Source organism: Elephas maximus, chromosome 27 (genome assembly GCF_024166365.1).
Source record: "Elephas maximus indicus isolate mEleMax1 chromosome 27, mEleMax1 primary haplotype, whole genome shotgun sequence".
NCBI classification, from domain to species: domain Eukaryota; kingdom Metazoa; phylum Chordata; class Mammalia; order Proboscidea; family Elephantidae; genus Elephas; species Elephas maximus.
In genome coordinates, this window is record NC_064845.1 from 20,235,430 (window position 1) to 20,260,963 (window position 25,534).

The 25,534-nt window shown below is 38.9% G+C and overlaps 1 protein-coding gene across 1 annotated transcript in view; it reads right to left on the minus strand.

Annotated features, from left to right (window-relative positions):
* Nucleotides 1-25,534, minus strand: part of KCNH8 (potassium voltage-gated channel subfamily H member 8) — a 446,972-nt gene that overhangs the window by 42,948 nt on the left and 378,490 nt on the right. Inside the window, exon 11 of the mRNA XM_049870926.1 lies at nucleotides 23,265-23,479. Within this exon, the coding sequence (XP_049726883.1) occupies nucleotides 23,265-23,479 (215 nt within the window). The remainder of the gene's footprint in view (nucleotides 1-23,264; nucleotides 23,480-25,534) is intronic.

Below are 25,534 nucleotides of genomic sequence, written 5' to 3' on the forward strand. Positions count from 1 at the left end.
ATTGGTCACCCCTAATGGTGATAAATTTTAAAAAGAACAGGTGAAATAAATGGCCGTTGGGAAGATAAAAGAGAAGTACATCAGACACAAGAGAAGGAATGAAGCTTGTTGCCATAAAGTTTTGAAAGAGAGAAAGATAGTTGAGGGTCAGCATACTCAGTTCTTAGAATTGTATTCTTCAATCTGTTGGAATGGGAGTGTGGGCAAGAAGGACTGAGATCTGTCTTGTCAGAAGGTTACCGTGGTTAGAGGTAAGGTTTTATAAATTTGTAGTCTATAGTCTTGTAGTCCCATTCTCAGTGATGATGAGTTGGTTTAAAAAGTGTTCACACAGCTATTTTTTTCTTTCAATTTTTCCTATTTGAACCACCCAAATTACTCTGAGTCCAGTGAGAACTGAGAGAGAGGGCTCTTAAATTGAAAACACACTGATCATTGGCACGGAGAACCAGACAGAGGAAAAATGATCTCTTAGTACTCATTCTATCTTGCAACAAAAAAGCAAAACTCATTCACCACCTTTTGTTCAACCCATGTAGAGAGAGGACCTCAAAATCCTACTACAGAGTTTGAATTACACTTGGTAATCAAATGCACTAGGCATATTAATAATCATTTTAGATGTGAAAAATGCCACTGAATTTTCTAATTTTGTCTTAACTTAATGAAGACACTTCTATAAGAGTGTGCATAGGATTATAACTGAGCTTGGCCATCCAACTCATATTTTTCCTTAAGCTCTTAAATTTCCCAATTGTAAATTCTCCTGCTATTAGAATGTCTACAAATGCTATGAATTTGGAAGGGAGCTCTTTAATTTCTTTCACCTATTTTCTCCCACCTGTTAGACATCGACAGACCACACTATGACAGCAAGGTATAGGGTCGAGCCTTTTGTGGGATGCTAGTGCCACATCTTTAGGAGAAACTTGAGTGGCTTTTCAGTAGTGACGTGGCATTATCAGTAAACTTTCCTTACTCTCGCGCGCATTTTCAAAAGGCCAACCACCAGAAAATGGACTATTATGAAGCAGGAAGGAAGAAAGTATGGATGGAGCCAAAAATGATGAATCTATGAATTCCACATTGTAACCTACTGAGCCAGTGGACCAAATATGGTAGAAAATCTATTTCCATTATTTACTTGGCCCACAGGTCAGAATAACAAGCCTCTGGGTCTAGAAATGAACTCTCAACTATGGTATCTCATAAGACACTGAAGCGCCCTGGCAGGAATGTTATCTGCAGCCGATTGGTCAACTGGCAAATACGATGCAAATTACAAAACCCTTTTTTTTGATTGATTCATGATATCTTCTGTTTCATTAATAATGACACACGGATTAAGTCACAAAGCAGATTAAAGGAACATGTTTCCTCATTCAGGAAGAGGGATTATCCTATGTTTTATCTTGTTCACTGGACAGCAACATAACCAGTATTGGTGGTCATTTGCAATAAAGAGAATATGAATGAAGGATACTCACTGATATCCCTATAATTCACACAGTTAAAACATCCCCTTCTGCCAAAACATAAATAATTCTCACATAATACAAGCAAGTAGCAACTTGATGGGTCTCATTTTCTTCTTTGATCTGCTTCTCCCTCTTGTAGACTCAAGCGGAGGTGCCAAAAAGCAGTAAATGACACTAAAGGCAGATGATAGGTGAGAAGAGGAAATGGAAACTTCTGGAGAAAGGACAGGCTTTTGAATAAAGGAGCATTAATTTTTAATGAAGGGGCCCTTATGACCCAGTGGTTGAGCACTAACTAACTGAAAGGTCAGTGGTTTGAACCTACCAGCCACTCAAAAGGAGGAAGATGTGGGTCTGCTTCTGTAAAGATTATAGCCTTGGAAGCCCTATGACAGTTATACTCTGTCCTACAGGGTTGCTATAAATTGGAATCAACTTCATGGCACACAGCAACAATTTTTAACAGGAGTCGCTGGGTGGTGCTTGTAGTTAGGTGCTTGACTATTAGCTGAAAGGTTGGTGGTTCAAATTTACCCAGAGGTGCCTTGGAAGACAGGCCTGATAATCTGCTTCCAAAAGGTCACAGCCTTGAAAACCCCATGGAGCAGTTCTACTCTGCACACATGGGATTGCCATGAGTTGGAATTGATTTGACGGCAACTAACAACAATTTTCAATGAAACAAGTCAGAGATTTTACTACTATCCAACCTAAAGAAGAGGTTTTTGAGGCTGTTTTGAACTCTACGCAAGTAATGGTTTCTATTTCCTTTGTTTGTTGTATAACATAGACACAGGAATGAAGTTTTAATGAAAAAAATGAATGATTTTGACATTTCCCAATTTCACCCTGAGCTCTGAAGTCATGGCAGGCTAGTAAGAGCTACAGGAAACTTCTCCTCCCCTAGGTAAATACTACTAATTCTAATGCAGAAACCACAGGTCAAGGAATAGAGCCCAGCTCTGAATTTACTGACAGTCAAAGCTGGAGAATCAGATACCGAGCCCCTAACGTAGGAAGACACCACACAAACTCTTCATCTCTATATGTTATGTAAAAGGTTTATGTGCCAAGGTGTTGCAGCCCACTTAAGAGGTAGTATAGCCTAGTGGTTAAGACTTAGAATTTTCCCTGGTCCTGCCACTAATTAGCTATGTGACCTTGGACAGTATATTAATTAGGACGGTCTCACTCACTCACTGCCATCGAGTCGATTTTGACTCATAAGCAACCCTATAGGACAGAGTAGAACTGCCCCGTAGAGTTTCCAAGGAGTGCCTGGCGGATTTGAAGTGCAGCACTCTTGGTTAGCAGCCGTAGCACTTAACCACTATACCACCAAGGTTTCCAATTAGGATGGTAGTAATAGTGAAATATTAAATAACGTTCTAAGTTTCAGCAGCTTCATACAAAAGAATTTAGTTCTCATTTGTACCACAGTCTGATATGGGCCAAGTCATTTTCCTCTAAATGGTTATTCAGGGACCCAAGTGTCTTCCATTTTGTGGTTCTGCCATTGCTGGCCTCAGGATTTTACTAGCACCATCCAACTGGCAACCCAGGGAAAAGAGCATAGGGAAGGCATACTGAGCATGTGACCACCCCAGTCTAGAAGTGACATGTCACTTCTATTTACATTCCATGGACCAGAACTAGTTTCATGGTCACCATCATTTGAGCTTCTCTGAGGCTTCATTTCCTCCTTTCAGAAACGATAACAACTCTATAGAGTTGCTTCGAGGATTAAATGAGATATTATGTGCAAGCTGAACAAATCCTGGAGACTCAGCTGACCATAACTGATACTGGGTCACATTAGGAGAAATGCAGTACACCAATCAAAAAAATAAATAAAAGAATTCTAATATTTTTGGGTGTGTCTCTCAAGAATGTTAAAGGAGATGCATTTGAAAAACTACAGTAAGACTCTTAAAATTACCCCTTCTTTTCTATTCCCTGGAGCCCTGATGGGGCAGTAGTTAAGAGCTATGGCTGCTAAACAAAAGGCTGGCAGTTCAAATCTACCAGCCACTCCTTGGAAAGCCTATGGGGCAGCTCTACACTGTTCTGTAGGGTTGCTATGAGTTAGAATCCACTTGATGGCAATGGCTTTGGTTTGGTTTGGTTTCTGTTCTCTTAGCAATACCAAGATCTGTCTGTCTCTCTCACACACACACACAGTTCTCTCATTGAAGCTGCCCTGGACCCTTCTATTCAGGCTCCTCATCCTCCTGTTTCTCTCTGGTCATCATGTCCAATATTCCTGTCTGAGGGGACTGATAGGTGGAAACCCTCTCTGGTTTCTCAGGGGAGTGAAAGCATTTGGACCCTGCTGGGCATTGCAAGCCTCTTTCTACTTCAACTTCATGAGCCATGGGGACTTCTCCCATAGAACTTCTAGTGAAAAAGTCCTCAAGGTGTTCCATTTGCAAAGTACTTAGTCCAATGTCTGGCATAAAGAATCATACATATAAATAAATGTTAATTATATTTTTACTGATACACTGATAATGTAGAAGAGTTTTTTCTCAATCAGGCTGGTGGGAAGTAGGGTATTATGACATTTTACATCAATTGTCTAGCTAGGTCATGGTTATCTAAACATTCACACAGATGAGTTTGTTCATCTTGAAATTAATATATAAGTAGGGTTCCTTGACAAATGGGCCATGAAATTACTAAACATCAGTTTTCCCCAAATTGCTCTTCTGACAGAAGGACTGTCACTCTACGCCATTAAAACACATTTTTGTTTGCACAGCACTAGGTGGAATACTTTATATAAAGAAATGGCTTGACATTCTGTTTTCTTCCTTCTCAACCCCTTTATCTGCTCATTTAAACAAAGACATTTTCCAATGTCAGTGTGTATTAATAGTAGTCAATAAGACACCAGAAATATAGAGAAATTAACTCAAGCATGATTTTAACTTCCTAACTCTGAATCCAAACATGCAAATCACAAGGCTCTGAAATGGAAAGAAAACCCAAAGGGGTTGCTTGTGCTTGTTACTAACTGAAAAATTTGGAAAATGTGGGATGATTGTGAGAGAGGGAGAGTTATTTAATAACAAGTGGTTCACATCATTCTAGAAAGAAAAAAAAAAAAAAGAGGAAAATACACACTATTACATAAAGAGAACTAACTAGAAATCTCTGAACAATGACCTATAGTTTTAAGATTTTAGGCTTAAGGAGCTATGTACCAAAACTAGGATTTGGGAGTTCAGTGAAGTAATTTATGCTCAAAGAATTTACACAGTTTAAACTCATTATACTAAGCTGAGATCCCATGCCCTGCAATGACCCGCTTTTGATTAGGGTACAATGGTTAGCTTGTAAAATTGGCTACTGCGTAATTGTAAGGAAACACAATAGCTGGTTTTATAAGATTTTCAGAATACACGCTGGTACTTTGGCTCCAAACCAGATCAGTTAAGAAAGACAGTCAATTTGGTGTGAGAAGTTTGTGCATTACAACTTCCAATGTTAACGTGAAATGCCTAATTTGCTGTCTAGGAAGCCCATTGTCAGTTATACACCGTAACAAAAAAGTTGAACAGCACTGTATATTGAAGAAAGTGTTTGAACCAGCAAACTGAAATGAGCTACTTGTGCTTATCTGAACCACAGTGCCTTGGTTTAAGCTCATCTAGCCATAGAAACCAAGAAGAGATCTGGTAAAAGATCACGACAGCAGAATGGTAAGGCACCCTCTATACAGGCAGTCCCTGGGTTATGAACATCGACTCATGTGCAACCCGTAGTTATGAACTAACCCCCCCCTAAAGCTTACTCGAGGTAAATATAATGGTTCGTAATAACAAACAGGCACTAGTTTGTGGCATGCATCAAAGTATTATTATTATTACTATATTATTATGTTATAGATGTTTTAGTGTATCTGGAAGTGTTCCTTTAATGCACAGAAAGGTATACTACCTACTACATACTCATGGAAGTTAGATATGAATTGGACCTACCTGTTCTGACTTATATACAAATTTGACTTAAAGACAGATTTAGGAACAGAACTCGTTCATAATCTGGAGACTGCCTGTATATGATCAAATGCATACATTTTAAAATTACGGAAGTCTTTGAAATTGAAGCATAAAGAATATTATTCATGATAGCAGTAGGGCTTTTACCAAATAGTCAATAACTTCCAGGTGAGGTAAGAGTCTCACAGGGAGAAGAGGTGAGGCTAACCTTATAGCACAGTTTGTACTCAAAGTTCATATGTGAAACATTTTAAGGAGGATTTTATTGACTAATTGTTGTTGCTGTTAGCTGCTGTTGAGTTGATCCATAACTCACAGCGACCCCATGCACAACAAGGTTGAAATGTTGTGCTCCACAGGGTTTTCAATGGCTGAAATCTTCCAGAAGTATTATCACCAGGCCTCCCTTCCATAGTTCTAGGTGGGTCTGAACTGCCAACCTTTTGGAAAGCAGCCACGTGCAAATTCTTTGTGACACCCAGGGACCAACTGACTAAAATCAACTACATATCAACTAAAAACAAGCCTTTGTAAGAATTTTCAATGTGATTACAAACTACTGAAATTTAGAAAGGAACATGTCTGATTTTGTATTTTACTCATCTAATTATGGTCCCAAAAATCAAGTTCTCAGAACAAAAACCATGTCATAGATAAACTATGCCTGCCCTATGTCCAGTTTCCTTCTCTGGGTCTCTTTCCCAATAATGTTTCCATTTCCTGTGTGTGGGAAACCATTCTCCAATTATTTATACAATCACATGTATTTTCTATTTCTTTCCCTATGTAAATTAAAATATTAAGCCTGAACTTTCATCATAGGATAGAACTTTCCTGAACCTCTTAAAATAAATAGTGATGGAAGTAGGGGAAAAGGTTGGTGGGGAGGAGGGGTGAGGCAATAATTTCTTTCCTGAAACTCTGAAATTAAACCATGTGGACAAGGTTTTAGAGTTATCACATAGCAGCCTGTATCACAAAGTCACCATTTCCAAGCTTGGGGAAAATCACAGTGATATGCATTGAGGAGCTTCTCTTTGTAACGATGTGAACAGTGAATAAGGTATGTCCATTTAGAATAGGCATAACTTCTTAGACTGGGGTCGTTATGAATCTATAGAACTACCTAACTCAGTTATTTATAGATTTGTACAATCAAAGCCATCACTCTTTGTACAAAATACACACACACACACAAATTCTTTTCAGATCAAGCTATTCTCTCCAATTTTACGGTTATTTCCATGGTAGCAAAATATTATGGACAAGTGACTGTATAGTAAGATGCTTACATGACTATGCGAATTTGTGCAACCCAATTCCTGCCCTTCAAGCCTCCAATCTACTGGATCAAACTGTACAATCAAGTTGTTGCATTGGGGATTGTGGTGAATTAATACCAACAACGTTGGATTCCTTGGAGAAATGGTTCTGGTCTTAGTTGGACTATCTATGAAAGGGGCACATAGGCACACTGTCCTTCACATATTAAAGATGCTCCCAAGTTGTTGCTAGTGGAGCCCCATAGAGAAAGACATATTTCCTTCATTAATTTCCATTAAATCTTCAGAGTGGCATTTAGCACTAGTTCCAAGTCACTGCCTTTGAGCTTCCCCTCCTCCTTTATACCGTCCTTTAGAGTTAACTTATTCAGAATTTCTATATAAACATTTACTTTAACTTGGCGCGCTACATTAAAGTGACCCTGTGGTAAATTGTTCTGAGAAATTCAAGAGCTATTTTGAGGCATATCCTCCAGTTTATCAATGAAATTGGTAGATTCAGATTCTTACAGGCTAAGCTTTCTTAAAATGAGGTCACATTCGTTTATGTAGCAAATTGCATTTATTTGCCATTGCTGGCATTTTCCCTAAAATACTAAATAATATTTCATATGCCAATTCTGTGTTTCCTGATGAACATATTCCCTTGTAGAGGCAAAGCAAAAATGCTATAATAAGCCCATACCCACATATACAGAGCAAAAAAAAAAAAATTTAATTTGGTTGAACACCTTTCCAGTGTTTAAAAACCTTCTTAAACTGGAATAATAAAATAATGGAAAGGTAAAGCTAGAAGGGACTGGGTCTCAGACAGGCCAGTTTTGCTTTCTCTGACACACAGCTTGATGAAGTTTCTCAAGACTCCTTGAATTTGTCCAAATCGTGTGAGTGAGCAGAAAAGATCTATGTTGTTTCTAGGCCTGGCCCTTGAGTGATCCTGGGGCACCTCCACATTCTCTCCTTTAGCTTATTATTGGCTGGACACAATGTATCTAGTTGAGGACTTTGAGATCCAGATGACTCAGAGGTCTAGAAGAGGGATGCACCACCAAAGAGAAGAAGCCGAGATCCCTGAATCACCATGTGAAATGTTACCATCTGAAAAACAGCATTAAGCCACTGAGATTTGGTGGTGGTTTGTTATATCATGTAGCCTGACCCAAATGATAAAGTTTCTTACAGATCACCTAGTCTACAGATAAGCAACTAGAAGCTCACTAAAGGAAGACAACTTGTTCATCGTCATATAACCAGTATGTATATTGAGTCTAAACCAAAAGAACCAAACCCATTGCTGTCGAGTTGGTTCTGACTCATAGCAACCCTACAGGACAGAGAAGAACTGCCCCATATGGTTTCCAAGGAGCACCTGGTGGATGTGAACTGCAGACGTCTCAGTTAGCAGCTGTAGCTCTTAGCCACTACACCACCAGGGTTTACATATTGAGTCTAGAACTGAGATTTTCTCGCTCTTCACTCACTGCTCTTTTTTTGGGCGGAATGCTACCTTTTTTTTCACATATGATGCTCACATTTTGTACTATCAAGATGGGAGGGTGGTTAATAGCCTCAAAGAAAAACGTAAGCTGTATAATCTGGAATATAAATATGCTTCATTAGCACCAGGCAGACTTGGGGACCATTTATGAATGCCAGCAAAATACGGTGACACAGATTGGTCACCATATGCTCTGTGCTTAAAGACCTTAATCTTAACAGTAGAAAATATAAGTGGAATTACCACAGGACTAAAAGCTTAGCATCTTACAGAATTTTCTTTAATCAGAAAGTTTCTCAATGATATGAAAACTAAATCCTTTAAATCCCAATTCATCGACAGAAAGGAGTCTTCCGGGGTCCCCCCATCCTCAGAGCGTTGTCAGCAACACCACATGTTGGTCTTCTAATTTATCATCATATGGTACTTCAACTTCTCCCTCCCCCAACCTGGCATCTAATTTGTTTCATATTTCTGAACGCTTGGCTGCTGTTCCCTTCACTCAAAGCTGTCTCTCTTTTGGCATCCCAAGATGTTGGGTTTAAATGGTGAGCAAATAGATGCCTCAACTCTGATCAAACTTCAGTCCTCGAGATCTGCCGTCTGAGCAGTCCGCACTGCAGTGTAAGCAGACTCCTTGGCCATATGTCATCTTTTCTGCTGTCTGCCCCCTTTTGGTGAACTTCGTGGGAAAAGCACTATTAAAGATGTTTATCCGGGGATTTAGTCATTTGTTTTTAATTTTAATTTAATTTTCACCAACTTAGCTCATTTACAAGAGCTTTAGTCATACCACCCACTGACTCTATCCTGTACCAGTTGAGTCTGGCTTTGGGATTAGAGGGCTAAGCAAAGAAGCATTACACATGCCCAAAGATGACCTGTGAGACATTAGACTGGCCCAGCCCCAAACAGAGAAAGAGTTACTGCAGTGAAACATTCAGGATTATTCTAACAAGTCCCAGAAGACCAAATGCTTGAACAATACACAGGATAAAATTATCTTTTAAGGAAGTCCTAACATATCCACCAGCAAGTATTTGCAGGATGAATGAGAAATGTGAGCAAGAATGTAAGTTAAAAAGCATTGCTTCTCTCATCTGCACTCTCAGTCCTTCTACATAATGTATGTTTGTCTACCTATAGGAAGTAATAAGAAGGTGTTATATTTGGAAAATGTGATATAGTCACATCTCAAAGAGATTTATTTCGTTACTAAGAAGACTTCCAACTTTTCACAAGGACAGAATAGTCTGGAAAGAAATTTATATGCTATTTTGTACATTTGAAATGATGGTGGAGATTTCACAAACTTACTCTTTTAAACGTGGGGCAAGGGACAAATGAAGAACAGTGATGTGTATAGCAGACTGAAAAGCACGTACCTAAGCGGGAAGAAATTCTCTTGGAGCTGGCCCATGACCATAAGGTTATTTAATAAATAGGTGGATTTACGAGCAAATAGAAGCACAAATATTAGGGTAGAAGACAGGCTAAATTGCCAAAGTACAGTGGTTTTGCCATCTTATTTGTTCTCATGTTAATAGGATGTCTTTCCTGAAATATTTAGGCAACACAGTGGGGTTGTGATGAGATATGACAAGTAAGAAAATTCAGGTTAAGAAGATTAGAGTGAATGTTATTCTCAGAAGAGCTTTATCTACAGGCCAGAACTCCTGAAAGAGACCAGTTTGTTTTAGAAGAATTATGTTGTCTTATTTGTAGCAGACTGTTTAGCGGACAATTGTACTAGAGTTTGTCCAGAAGACCAGAAGGTTGACTTGATATTATATCATTTGATTTTTTTCCCTAATTCTGTAATCTTAGGCATTATACTACTCAGACAACTAGTTCCTTCATCTGTAAGGCAAAAAGATAACCCAAACACCCAGGGATGATGGGAAGATTAAAAATTAAATACGGTAGTGTAAATAAATGACCTTGCTCGGAATACACACTTAATATTAGCATCTTTTCTTCTATATCATCAGTACACGTGGTACTAAATATTCAGTTGACAAAAGAAATTAAAACCTGATGACATTCATTTTAATTCTTTTTACTGAATCTTATTTGAAACATGTCCTTGGTGTGGTCAATGGAAGATTTTCTCCAAACATGAAACTCCTCTCTGAGCAAACGGAGTATTCTAACACATTTAGGGTCCATAACTCATTCAAGTTACATACCTGACCAGGTGATGGATTTTTAGTTCTGTGAGTGAATGAATTTTCTTTTATTCCCTCCCCTTAAGCCAGTACGAGTTGGGTTTATGCCACTTGTAATTAAAAGAATTCTAACGAAACAGAGTTTTATTAGATGGTACATAGGGCCTCTTCCAGTTTTAATATTTTATTATTCTGTGGGTGCCAAGCCATTAACGTATATGAATGAATTAAATTCCAATAAGCATTCATCAAGCACATACTTTGTACCAGTAACTGTACTAGGAAAAGGATTACAAAGATGAATAAATATAGTTATTGCCCCATATACTCATATGTATACAGCTGAGTTCTCCCTTCGTGACTTGGTTGAATACTTATTATTCCTTTGTTTAAACTTTCTCATCGACATATAGTGTACACAAAGACAAATGCACAAATCAAAAGTGTACAGCTTGATGAATTATCACAAACTTCATGTTTTTTACTTTTATATTTGGTGTTGTCATTAGGTGCTGTGAAGTCGATTCTGATTCACAGCGACCCTATGTACAACAGAATGAAACATTGCCCAGTCCTGCGCCATTCTCACAATCTTTGTTATGCTTGAGCCCACTGTTGCAGCCACTGTTTCAATCCATCTCATCGAGGGTCTTCTTCTTTTTCGCTGAATTTACCAAGCATGATGTCCTTCTCCAGGGACTGACCCATCCTGATAACATGTCCAAAGTATGTGAGACGTTGTCTCGCCACCCTTGCTTCTAAGAAGCATTCTGGTTGTATTTCTTCCAAGACAGATTTGTTCATTCTTTTAGCATTCCATGGTGTCCTGAATATTCTTCGCGAACACCATAATTCAAAAGCATCAACTCTTCTTCGATTTTCCTTATTCTATGCCCAGCTTTCACATGCATATGAGGTGACTGAAAACACCATGACTTGGGTCAGGCACACCTTAGTCTTCAAGGTGACATCTTTGTTTTTCAACACTTTAAAGGGATCTTTTGCAGCATATTTGCCCAGTGCAATGCATCTTTTGATTTCTTGGCTGCTGCTTCCATGGGCGTTAATTGTGGATTCAAGTAAAATGAAATCCTTAACAACTTCAATCTTTTCTCCGTTTGTCAAGATGTTGCTTATTGGTTCAGTTGTGAGGATTTTTGTTTTCTTCATGTTGAGGTGCAACCCATACTGAAGGCTGTGGTCTTTGATCTTCATCAATGAGTGTTTCAAGTCCTCATATTTGGTATATGGTACTTATTTCCCCATGTTTCCTATGAATGCTCCGTTAACCTACAATGTAGTTGGCATTCAGTGCTCATAAGATTGAGACAGATGAGAACTTACAACTTGGCTTTGATGGATAAACTTACACTAAATTTCAATTGGGTTTTGGAGTCATGCAGTTTGGGGTTGAAATTCCAGTTTTTGACCTCACTTGCTTACTTGTTAAGTGACTATAGACCAGTTATTTACATCTCTCAGTCTTAACTAGTCTTCTTATCTAGAGCATGAGCTGGTATGACTGATCTCCAAAGCTGTCATGAGAATAAAATCATGTTTGTAAAGTGCTTGGAGCCCTGGTGGCACAGTGGTTAAAACCTCAGCTCCTGACCAAAAGGTTGGTAGTTCAAATCCACCGACTTCTCCTTGGAAGCTCTATGGGCCAGTTCTACTCTGTTGTGTAAGGTCCGTATGGAATCGACTTGAGGGCAATGGGTTTGGTTTTTTGGTTTTGTAAAGTGCTTAGAGTAGCTACTATGCAATCAGCAGCGTCAAATCTTCTTTTAATAGAGCCTGCATGGTAAAAAAAAAAAAATTTTTTTTTTTTTTTTTACCATGAGTGTGGGGCTATGTTACCGCAGCTGACAGGAGGACCCTAGAGAGGGGAAGCACTGCATTTCTAAGGCTTAACCAATCTTCTCGAATGCAGTGTGGAATGGAGAATCCCAGGAACCCCTCAGAGTAACAGGGGAAGGGTAGAGGATTCCTGGTGGATGTAGCTGTAGGTAGCTTTTCATTCTCAAGGAATAAACATAAATTAGGCCCTGCCTGTTTGTGTGCATATGCAAATTTAATACTTTTTATTTCAGGCTGAACATCTGCTGTTCCCTGCAGGATGGAAGCAGCCAGGAAAGTAGGGAAAGAAAGACTTTTTTGTCTTGTTTATGGAACTTCAGGTGGCCTTTTTATCCTCTGCCTTTCCCAACCCAACTAATCTGCCCCGACAATGGACTTAAAACTTTAACTGCTCACTGTTTGGCTTGCAAACACAAGCTGAAAAATCCAGATACCACGGAAATGTGACTGATATCTTTGCAGGGTATGCCTCATGCTATACGATTGACAAAAGGCTACCCAGGAAAGAATCCAGAGGAGTTAAACAGGAGTCCTAACTGGGTGTTTTAAAGTGGTTTTTGTGGTGTGTGTATTGACTATTTTATTAATTTTACCTTTATATACGTTTAAATCTGATTTGGTTTCTATGAAAATGTTGCTGAGATGTGAATGCATAGAAACCTACAGTGATTCGATTACATACAGGAGACCCACAGTCGTATAATCACTGGCTTTGCTCTGTTTTTCAGCAACCATCTCTGGCCACCCACCCCTTTTCTGGATCCTGTCTCTTATCTCAACCCTTCAGCCCACAGGGTTGCCATGGAAACCACCTCGCTACTACAGTGTGGTTATCCTCCATCCTTGCGTACCCCCTTCCATCCCACAAACAATAACAGAAGAAACTGTGCGGGTGGGCACTTGACTTAAGCTGAACCACTCAGAGTCCTTCTATAAGAATCTAGAATCACCTAGAGAGAGTCCAGATGAGTCTGCTGCCCATTTGAATTGAGGAGCTGGTGTCTGTGGTCATTTTCTGCCATTTGGACAAGAAAAGCAAGATGGCAAGATTATGGAAGGAGAGGCGAATGGAGAGGAAATGCAAAGAAAAGGAAAAGAAATGGGAGTTCTAATAGAGTTTGAGAACTTGATTGTAAGAGTTTGTGACCCCAATACCACCCAGCATGTTTTCTCCTTTTTCACAATGGGCAACTGAGAGCTTAACATAACTAAAGGCCATGATAAACCTATAAGTTGTTCTTCCTCTGCCTGCCTCCTTCACATACCTCTGTTAATGACTTTGTTCTTTGTTTTAAAACTGATGCAAATAACCTTTTGTTCTGTCCAGACTACCTGTGGCACACAACCCCCACAGGAAAGTTGGAGCGCAGGTATCAGATATGTATATCTTTAGCCTAATAAAAAAATGTCTGGCAGGGGACTACAAAGACACTTATAACTCTTGTAAGATTCTATATAAGCTCTAAAGTAAAATTGCTCTTTGGGACTCCATAGAGACAGCCTGCGTTGCTGCTGGGTCCCTGGTAAGGTATAAAAAAACTCCTTAATAAACTTTCTCACTCTTTCTGACTTGGAGTATGTTTCATTGGCTCCGCTGCTCCAGGGCACGGACCCTAATCGGGTAACAAGTTCCTGAGATCTAGGTGCTTTGTTTGCTTATTGTATCCCATTAAAAAAAAAAAAAAAATTAGGTACTGAGAATCCTCATAATAAACCCTCCTTGCCTTTTATATTTGAGTTGGGATTCTATTGCTTACATTTGTTATCCTCATTCTGAACTACCCTAACGGTTATCAGGATGCCCAGGGGTATCCTTTGGCTCTACCCTAAAATAAGAATTTAAGAAAAGAATAAGTCTGTAGTTTGAGAAGGGGGTAAGAGTTACCTTTCTTTTATTTTACAACTTTTAGGTGCATAAAACCTACACCTTTCTGAGGGAAGGGACTAGGTGAGAGAAACAGAACCTCAAGGCTAAGGGGGAACAGAAATTTAAGAGTCCAGTGGAATTCAGTCTTTATTGAGATCCTCGTTAAGAGGGAAATGATGGGAAAGGACTGATAATAATGAAGGGGAATGAAGCAGTGAGCTTAGGCAATCGCCAAGAAGTAAAGAGGGTACTGAGGGTCATTTTGGTACAGAGGCAGTAGGATTGTCAATAAGTGCAAGAAATCCAACAGCAATCTTTATTTGCTAGACATCATGAACACAGATTCTATGCTAGGTTCTGGGTACACTAACTGAAACATGACCTCTTCCTTTGAGGCACTGTATTTGCCAAATCACTTCTAAATCCACCGGAAGACACCTGTTTGAGCAAAGTTTCCAAAGATAAGAGATACGCCAGATCCAAGTAAAATTTCCAAGCTATGATTTACTGAGCTTTCCCTATCATATCTGACATTATCTTAGGCACCATAAAAATTATGGTAGGTAAAAGAGTTCACTACAAGATATTTGAGGGAAGTATTTTTGCTTTATCGGGAAGAGCACTTTAAAATACAGAGCTGATGCACAAAAACACCTTCTGGGCCCAGAATGACTGAGAAAGCTGACCTGATAAAATGACATGTGAGTACCTCAATATGCAATTTTCTAAGAACAATTATCTCAAGAAGGTGCAGTATTGTGTTCTCTTATTACACAAGACTGGCTAGCAGATACACACCTACGCACAGGCTACTCTTGAAGAGTTAGGTATCTGGGATGTCAGATATGATTTTTTAAATTATTACCGTTCAGTAAATCATGTTCAAGAAAATTGCTTCCAAGCAGCCCAATCTTGTTTCAGACTGAAATGGGGACTAAATTTAAAGCAAGTCCCTCCTTTGGAAATAGCTCCCTTTTCAGTACATTCTTGAATTATATTGTAAAATAGTCACATTAAGAAGCCCTGGTGGCACAGTGGTCAAAGCAATCAACTGCTAACCAAAAGTCTGGTGGTTCGAAACCACCAGCAGCTCCACAGAGAAAGATGTGGCAATCTGCTTCTGCAGAGATTTACAGCCTTGGAAACCCTATAGGGTCACTATGAGTTGGAACTGACTTGATGGCAGTGGGTTTGGCTTTCGGATAGTCATGCTGGAGCCAAGCAATGTTGGCAAATCAAAGACTCCACGTGAAACAGTTACTCAAGCTTGTTTTATTTATGTAAGGAAGCATGGGACTGAGCCTCATGGCTATGGTACAGCTTAATTATGTAAGAAATTGACCAGTGCCAAATGGTCCAAGTGGACACAACTCAATAGTGCCCAGCGATTAGATGCTTTCCCAATGCTACTGGCATCTGAGATAGAGGCTGCCTTCTGAAAACATGAAATGGGAAGTAAAAATTCACCTTTCTGTGTTAAAGACATGGGCTCCAGACATAGGCAGAAATACACATTCATATTCCGATAACACTAAGTTTAATACTGATTAGGGAACGTGAAAAATACTTGACCAGGTTCCATCACATGTATTATAAACCCTATACCTCACAGTTTACCATAAAGTGCAACAGACCTATGTATTACACTTTGATGAAGTATTTTATAACCATAGGTAAGCTACTGGACCGTGGTGTTTTCCACATGAAAGTTCCATGTGTAGCCCAAAAGATTTGTAGTCTCATGCCCCTGGCAATAAAAGTGAAGTGAATAACATTTCAGAATGATTTAATGGTTAACAGTACTGCTTCTCTACTTTGGATATTAGTGTTGTAATAGTTCACCTATACCCAAAACAAAAAACCCAATGCCATCGAGTCGATTCCGACTCTACCTATAGCTATAGAAAATGGGTAAGTTAGCTTAGATTTGAAGGAGATTCTTTTCATCTTAACACTACTTACTATAAAACCACTAGGAAGAATTACGCTACCCGTATTTCAAATTCTATTATTCAGATTTAATTCCTCTTACGGCTTTAGAAAACCTCTTGTCTTGAACTTAGGGGAAGTAAAAAATAGCTGTTCTTCAATTTAGCTGTTCTTTCAAAACTGACTACTGACACTCTTTTTGGCTTTGTTAGTTCTAAGGGATATTATTTGGAGCGCCTGGAGGATTTGAACTGCCGACCCTTTGGTTAGCAGCTGTAGCACTTAAACACTATGCCACCAGGGTTTCCAAATTACCTTAGCTTTTCAAAAATTTTAGACTCCTTTTACTAGCCATATACGTAACTTTCTTTAAGTCTTCCTTCATTTGCTCAAAATTTCACATAGGTTCTAGGTCCCAAAGTAAGCTTCTTGACATTCTTTCATCTACTTATTTAATATATATTAAATGTTGACTTTGAACTAGGCTCTGACCTCAGCACTAGGGTTGTAGAACAAGACAAAGGCCCCTCATAAAGCAGACATTTTGGTAGTGGATACTGACCACGAATAAGAAAAAACGCTTATTATGATACTTCGGACTCTGCTAAATGCTGTGAAAAAAAATAAACAGACGTGTGAGAGAGGATAACTGGGAAAAGCAAACTCCAGAAAGGTGGTCAGGGAAGGCCAAGAGAAAAGTAGTATTGCAGGAAGACAGAAAAGTAAATGTAAAAGCCCTGAGGCGGAAGAAGGCAATGGCCTGGCACGTGCCAGGAAGGGAAAGCAGGCCAGTTTGTTGGTGTGTCCTTTTTTTAATACAGCGAGATGGCGTTGGATAGCCTTGCACTAATACCACTTTGGTTTAATTATATTTATATCTAATAGTTTCAATCCTCAAATTGTGTTCTTCTGCAAGATTGTCTTAGCTATTCTTTTCCCCTGGTATTTCAATTTATATTTAGCTTGTAAAAGTAAGTACTGCTTTGTTTTGCGTGTATTTGACTTTATGTAGACAGTAATGTTTTGTATCTTACTGTTCATTAAATGCTATGTTTAAAGATCTATCTATAGAGTTATGTGCAGATCTTCTCCATTTCTACTCACTGCTGCATAGAAGTCCATGGTGTGAACGCACCATATTTTACTGAACCCACTCTCCCAGTGATGGGTACCCAGGCTGCTTCCAACTCCCGCCTACCACAAAGAGCTACAATGAACATCCCCATATAACTACCTTTGTGGATCTGTGTGAAAATATTTTGATATATATCTAAGAGTAGAACTGATGGGTCATAGGCTATGTGTATACATAAGTGGACTAAGCAGTGCTAGACTGCTCTGCAAGATGGGTACAAGAGACTCTATTCCCCACCAATAATTGCATAAGGATTCTTATACACTTTTATTAACCCACTTCCTAATGTTTGTTATCTAAGAGTTAAAAAAGTTAATTCACTGTTATTTTAATTTACATTTTCATATTCTACTGTTCTGAGCATGTTTTCATGTGCCTGTTACCTTTTTGGGCTTCCTTATCTATGGAACTGTCTGTTCATATCTTTGCCCATTTTTTCTATTGATGATGCTACTTTCTACTTGTTGACCAATCCTTTGTGGTTTTAGATATTACAAACACATCCTCCTGTTATGTCCTCTATTACCTTTATGCATACCACTAGTATGGAACTTTTACATTCAGTTATGATTGGCTTTATACATGCTGACTTAATGCATACAACTACTCTGGAACTTCTGTATTGAGTTATGGCTATATATGTATCTGTCTCCCTTGAGGGTCGGACACTGCAGTATTCAATTTTGTAACTGTAGTATTTAAGCATGGTGATTGGTATGTAGAGAGAGTATGTGCTGAAGGGGGAAGGCTTTGGGGTATTATGATGAACGCTGAGGTTTTGAGCTGCCGTGAGTCAGTGGTGTAAACCACCCAAGTACCACCTAATGTGTCAAAAGTGAAGAGAAGTTGCTGAAAGCAGCTGCCTTCTCAGGCCCCCTTGTCTCTGCTTTAGGGATCCTCTCTGAACTTTGGTAATAATCTCTTATACCACTGGAGAGAGGAGTCCAATGAGCATCACCTGGAGGCCTCTGGCCTTCAGGAAACTGGGGAAATATTGTTTTCCTTCACTAAAGAGGTGGGGAGACTGAAGAAGAAAGTTTTATTTTTTAATGCTGAGCAGGTTATATAAAAATAATGGAAAATTGATGAAAAAAAATGAGGTGATCAACACCTTTAAAAAAATGAATATGGTTCATTACTTACAAACCCTCCATTGAGGGAAAATTGGAGGGTTTATCATCTTTATTTTGACAATGGTTGACATTCGCTGCTCCACAACAATCATAACAGCAAATCAGTGCGTATCATGTATGAAGGAAACCCTGGTGGCATAGTGGTTAAGAGCTATGGCTGCTAACCAAAAGGCTGGCAGTTCGAATCCACCAGGAGCTCCTCAGAAACCCTACAGGGCAGTTCTACGCTGTTCTATAGGGTCACTATGAGTCAGAATCGACTTGATGGCAATGGATTTTGGTATCACGTATGAGGCACATATGATACGTAGCCATGTCAGTATCTGATTTTCAAGGTATTTGTATTATTTTTGAAAAGAGGTATTTTAGATACTGTTAATTATATTTATTCATCACAAATTAAAAATTTTTATGTTAAGGCAAACTGAATTTTATACCTAACATACCACCAGATGAGTTTGTGCTAAAATCAATTTTATAGAGCTTAACATGAGAAAAGTGAAGCAAATTTCTCATAATCTGCCTAGATGGAAATTGCTAAATTAATCCATGTCATTACTGGGGCCACTCTGGAGGTATAAATAAGGACGAATATAAAAAACACACTGAGTACATAAAATGCATAATTAGTGTGAGGTCAAAACAGTGCTAGCTAGCCTTTTCACAGACGTACAAAAATATTTTGTGCATTTTAATTAATTTTCCTATGAGAATTGGATAAGCTGTCATTCTAAATTTATATGATTTAATACAGTTTTAGGAGTCATAATCCTATTGCTACATGTACATTTCTTCTAAATTTTGACTATTTCTTAAAATGCTGCATTGGGCTTAACTGTACTTCAAAACGTGTTGACTCTTGTCTCCTCTTTACCTGGATATTCTGGTAACTCTCTTTGTCACCCAAGAGTTTATAAGCTTCTTAGGGTGACATCTAGAAGGCAAAATTATAAAGGCACAAAATTATAAAGGCAACCAAAGAGAGTTAAAATAGGTATGAGAAATAATGGGAAATTTGAGGATGAAGGAAAAGCATAAAAGAGAAAACAGAGAGGTGAGAGCAATGGCTGAACAATACGCCTGAGTGGCAGCAACATTTTTAAGCATCAGGATGCAAAAATTAGCTAACTGATGTTTACATTTCCATTATGCAAACATGCCTTCTTCTACACTGTTATGTATTAAATCATGTCCCCCCAAAGTGTATACTGAAATCCTAGACCTTATGCCTGTGGATATAATCCTGTTTGAAAGTAGGGGTTTCTTCATTATGTTAACAAGCTCATTCAAGCAGGGTGGGTTCCAAATCCAATCACTTTGGAGTTATAAAAGGGGTGGATTAGAACATGCACATGCATGGGAAAGACAGATACTATGTGACAATCATCAAGGATCCAAGGAATGCCCAGCCCTCCCTACAGGGAAAAAGTCAGCACAGCTGAGACCCTTATTTAGACTTCTAGCCTCCCCAACTGTAAGAAAATAATATCTGCTTTCTAAAGCCACCTACTGTGGTATTTCTGTTACAGCAGCATTAGGTAACTGAGGCAACCACTCAACTCTCTGGTTTACCAGCCTTCCACGAAGGTTTCAAACTACAACAAAACCCTGTGTGATTGGCTATTTTTGTTTGTAGATGTGAGAAAATTAAGGAAAGGGGCTGGGTTGCACATCTGATCTGTTAACAGAGCAGAGAATAGGAATACATAGCCTTATTCACACATCAGAATATAAGCTACCCTCAAATCACTGTATGCTTAGGTAAGGCATGAGGTTTTCCAAATGGTTTGCGATTGGCTGCTAACTCAAAGTTGGGCAGTTCAAACCCACACAGTGGGTCTGCAGAAGAAACCCTGGTAGACTGCTCCCATAAGTGTTACAGCCAAGAAAATCCCATGGAGCAGTTCTATTTGGGGTCAGGGGTCGATGCAACAGCTGCGAGCAACAACAACAACATGGAACTGTAGGGAAGAGTTGTCCAATAACACCCACTCTTTAGGAGGCACAGCATTCCTGGATTGTGGATTTATACATAAATAAGAGTTTTGAGCGATGAAAGACCAGGAAATACAAAACAATGAAAGCCTCTCGGAAGTAAGCTTCAGTACCCATTTGCTCTTTAAGAAGTGACACTTGTGACTCTAGTCAAAATGAAGTAGCTTACACTGAGCTAAACCCTGGGTCAAAAATAATTATAAAGAGGGTCAAAATACATAAAATAACTGAAAAATCAAGTCAGGTAAGACTTGAAGGGCTGTGATCCCTGAGAAAAGGGAAGTGTACAATGGGAGCACCATATCTACCCAGGTATTTTCCCGAGGGCATCTGCTGTTTCACGGTGAGGTAGAATAGAGTCCAAACAAAAAGGAGCAGTCTTACTGCCTGAGGAGACAGAAGATGGAGGTCAGGTCCTGCCAAAGCATCTGGGACTTCAGGATTAGAACCCCAGAGTAAAGGTCACAGGATAGATGTTCCCCTGGAGACATTAGCCAACTTCTAACTTAAGTATGGTGACTCCATGTGCGTCAGTGTAGAATTATGCTCCATACAGTTTTCAATGGCTGATTTTTCAGAAGCAGTTCACCCGGCCTTTCTTCCAAGGAGTCTCTGGGTAGACTCAAACCTCCAACCTTTTGGTTAGTAGCTAAAGTTCATTAACTGGTACGCCATCCAGGGAAACATGGGGTTACCATGAGTCGACAGTGACTCGATGGCAACTGTTTTTTTTTTTTTAACTTGAGTATGCACAGAGTAGCGCGCCAAAGAAGAAAACAGCAGCTAGTAGGCTGTGCTGCAGAGACTATGAAAACGGTCCCATAGGTGATTCAGATATTGGAGTTATCCTATAAGACTTTTAAAATCACTATAACCAATGTTCCAGAAATTAGAAAAAAGGATAATTTTTTAAATGAAGATAAGTTTCTTTAAAAAACAGTCAAATAAAAAGAAAGTAAGGATTGAGATCCAAGTATTTTCCACTTATCTATGCTGAAGAATATTGGCTACTTTTCTCTCTTTCCTCATTTCTTCTTCCCTTGTTGGTTGCTTTTACCCTCTAACTCACCTTCACCCTTCAAAAACATTTGTCACTTTATGCTGTAATGAAGAGTACAAAAGGTACCTATAGTTTAAAAAGTCAATCTATTGAATGGGAAGGCATGAAAAGTGTTCTTCAAGAAGAGGCAACACATTTAATAGAAAGAGGAAAGATACTAAAATCAGATACCTGTGTTTAAACACTGCCCCTGCTGCCTACACATTCAGGAGATCACATGCAAGTTATTCAGGCACTCTGAATCTCAGTTTTCTCTTCTACAGAAATAACTTGACACCATAAAGAATTGAGAAGCCCCGAGAGTATGGCCCCCAGATACCCTCTTAACTCAGTATGGAAGTCACTCCTGAGGTTCACCCTTCAGCCAAAGATTAGACATGCCCATAAAACAAACAGTAATATAAGTAGCTCAACCATGTATACAAGACTAAATGGGCACACCAGCCCAGGGGCAAGGACCGGAAGGCAGACAGGTACAAGAAAGCTGAAAGAATGGAAATGGGGAACCCAAGGTCAAGAAGGGGTGAGTGTTGACGTGTCACAAGGTTGACAACCAATGTCACGAAACAATATGTGTATTAATGGTTTAAGAAAAAACTAATTTGCTCTGTAAACCTTCACCTAAAGCACACAAAAAAAAAAAAAAGAAAGAAAAAAGATCCCCGCACCTGAACTAGAGACTGTTCTGAAGTTTTGTTTTTAAATTAACATAAAGCATCTTTGACACTGTAAAGCAGGAATAAAATGAAAACAAATACCCACTTTTTCAGGAAAAAAAAATTAAGCACTTAATGAAATGTTTCATAAAGGCAGAGAGCTTAGCATATAATAGGTACCCAGTAAGTATTGGTATTTCCTCTGTTCTTTGCTATCACCAAGGGAGAGAAACATATATGCACAGCTGGTAATCTTAAACTTCAGGATGAGATACCATTTATATATTGACTGTCATTCAACATCCCCAACAAAAATGAAGGAATACACAATCTGCATTTTCTTTCTATATTTCTAATACTAAGGACTTACAAAATGGCTGTATACTATGGGTACAATCAATAGCTTCTTAAACTCCTAGGGAAAAAAAAAAATTGAATGTTGTAAATATCTGGGACAAATATCAAGACAGTTAGACCAAAGCTTTGGTTGTTAAACAATGCTATGCATGCCCTGGCTTGCCTTTTAACAATCACTCCTATTAAATCATTTGTCTCTCTGACACATCTAATGAAGTCACACTCATGATCAGCTTAATGACAGGATGCAGCACAGTACATATTTTGACAGGAAAGCTGTTTGTATAAACTGAGACATGCAGCAAATGTATAATTTCATAAAACGTTCATTACGCTTTCAGTGCGACAATTCTTGGCTTGACTCCTTTTATGCATATTTAGGCATTTTAAGACATCTAAACAGTGCAATAGACTGTTTTGGGTACTGGTTATGAAAAAAGAGTATTCTGAAGCAAATCCATGCCAAGCAAGAGGAGTAATAAACAATTATAAACCCTGAATGATATACTCTATCTGGAAAACTTTAAATCCTGGAGCAATCACACATTTCTAGCTAAATGTTATATATATCACTAAAATTGATTCTAGATATAAGCAAATAAAAATAAAGAAAGAAACTGAGTTAAGTTATCCAGATAAATAATACTTTCCTGGAACGTTGATAAGAAACCCCAAAGTGTGGCTTCTAGCTAATTATTTAATTGCTCAACTAGTGGTTGAATAATCCTATCTTATATGTTCAAAGACTTTTTCAAGCGAGGTCAGGACATCTGCCTCTGCTGTTATAAATGATCTCCAGGCCCTGTGTGATTAGGTCTCAGCACTAATTGGAAGCGAGACTTACATCACTCTCGTGACCTTCTCGAAGGTTGTATGTGAGGTCATGCTGAATGTCTTCCACGAATTTGTGAGCATATTCTGGGTAAAGGTCTAGCACTTCAAAGAGTCCTTTGAGGATGATGCACTGCAGATCACAGTAGGTTAAAGCCTTCACGTCTGCATTGGTCTTGATCACTTGGTCCTTAATTGATAGGTTTGCTCCAATTAAATCTCCTTTTCCTAGAAAGAGTGCGGGAAAAAAGGGGGGGGGGGAGGGAAAAGCTACTTTAAAGAAAAGCAAGTTTAGGACTGGTAACTTCATTTGACTTACAGGTTTCATTACTCTGAGATTACACTGAAAAGAGAGGAACTTTATCTAGGGCAGCGCTTCTCGATTTCAGCAGTATTGAGATTTTGAGCTCGATAATGCTTTGTTGTGGGGGGCTGTCCTGTGCCCTGTAGAATATTTGGCAGCATCTTTGGTCTCTACTCATTAAATGCTATTAGCACCACCCATTCCCCCAAGTTTCAAAAATCAATAATATCTCCAGATTTTGCCAAATGTCTCCTGGTGGGTGAAACTGCCCCCAGTTGAGAACCACTGGTCTAGGGGAGAAAGATTATGAGGCTTAAAGAGTTAGAACTGTAGGACACAAATGGGCTCCAGACAGTCCCTAATGGGATTCAGTAAATGGCTTTTAGACAAACCACGTAACGTTTCTGTCACAATTGCCTTAACGTTCAAGAGAAATAGTAATGGATCAGATTTTTCTAAGTATAAAAATGACTGTTTCTGAGGTAAGACCATCAAGATGTGTGTTCATGATTTTCATTCTAGCTCTTTGGACAACAATATAAACCTGAACTTCAGTTTTCTAAAATATCCATGTTCCTTTATCTATCTCTGAATTAGTCTACAAGACAGGAAGGTGATGCGGGTGATTTCCTCTTTCCAGAGTTGAGAGGAAGAGGTTAACTACTGGACATCATGGATACTGATATCTACCGCATAAAACAAAAAACACAGCTCACTGTTCTGATGCTCTGTGGCTGTGTAAAACCCGCCTTTTTCTCTATCAAAATAGAAAGTGAATAGAGAAAAACGATGAGCTTCTCAATTGTGCCACCTCAGGGAGAGATCTACCACTGCTTTATCTGAGTTATCTGGGCCCTGTCCCACACCCAACAAAATCAGAGGGTGATTTGTCTGTCTGCCATACTTCTGCCTACCGTACTTAGGTTGTAACTTACTTGTCTAGGAACTAGTTTGCTTCCTTGAGTTTGCTGACTAGATAATAATTGGAAAACCAAAACACCAAACCCACTGCCACTGAGTCGATTCCGACTCATAGCGACCCTAGAGGACAGAGTAGAACTGCCCTATAGAGTTTCCAAGGAGTGCATGGCGGATTCGAACTGCTGACCTTTTGGTTAATAGCCGTAGCACTTAACCACTGTGCCACCAGGGTTTCCAAATAATTGGAAAGTATACTTAAATCTTTGAAGTCTTTAAATGTGTTTGAATCAGGATAAGATAGTAGGAAGGTGAATCTAACCGTGAGCGCTAGCAAAAAGCTGATTTCAGCTTCAGATTTATTTTAGACACAGTCATTAACTTTCCTGATACCCATCTAAGAAATATGAATGAAAATCCACTCAGTACCCAGAGAAACTCAGATTGAAAGCTAAAGTAATATGACCAAGTTCACAGAGGGCACTGACATCAGTTTCAGGACTACAACTCAGGATTTTCTGGGTCTTTGCTTTGTCCTCAAATACTGCCATGCTTGGGATTTAATTTTTAATTTATTGGCCATTTTGCTGTAACTCATAGGGAATCAACGAATGATCAACAAAAAACCTCCTTCAAGCAAACCATATCTTCGGAATGCTAGAGAACAATCATCTGCTGATCCAAATACATTTTTAACTTCAAAATTTTTACTCTTTATCGTGCCCAGGGCTTCTGAAGGCACAGAAATGTATGTAGCAGGCTTCACTAGTAGTCTATTCTACTGAATTTGACAGCAAAAAGAAACATGCCAAATTAACCATGAATGTATGAGATATTCACAAATATTTATGGCAGATCAAAAAACTGGGGGTTTTATAAAGTATTGAATTGCATCCAGGTATTACTTTCAACTCACTCATAGCGACTCTATAGGACAGAGTAAAACTGCCCCAAGGCTTTATTACTTTCAAATTCATGTTGGATTTAAACCTTGAAATTGAGTTATTTTGGCAGAAGAAAAAACAGACTAAAATCTATGTTTATAGACACTGGTGTTATTG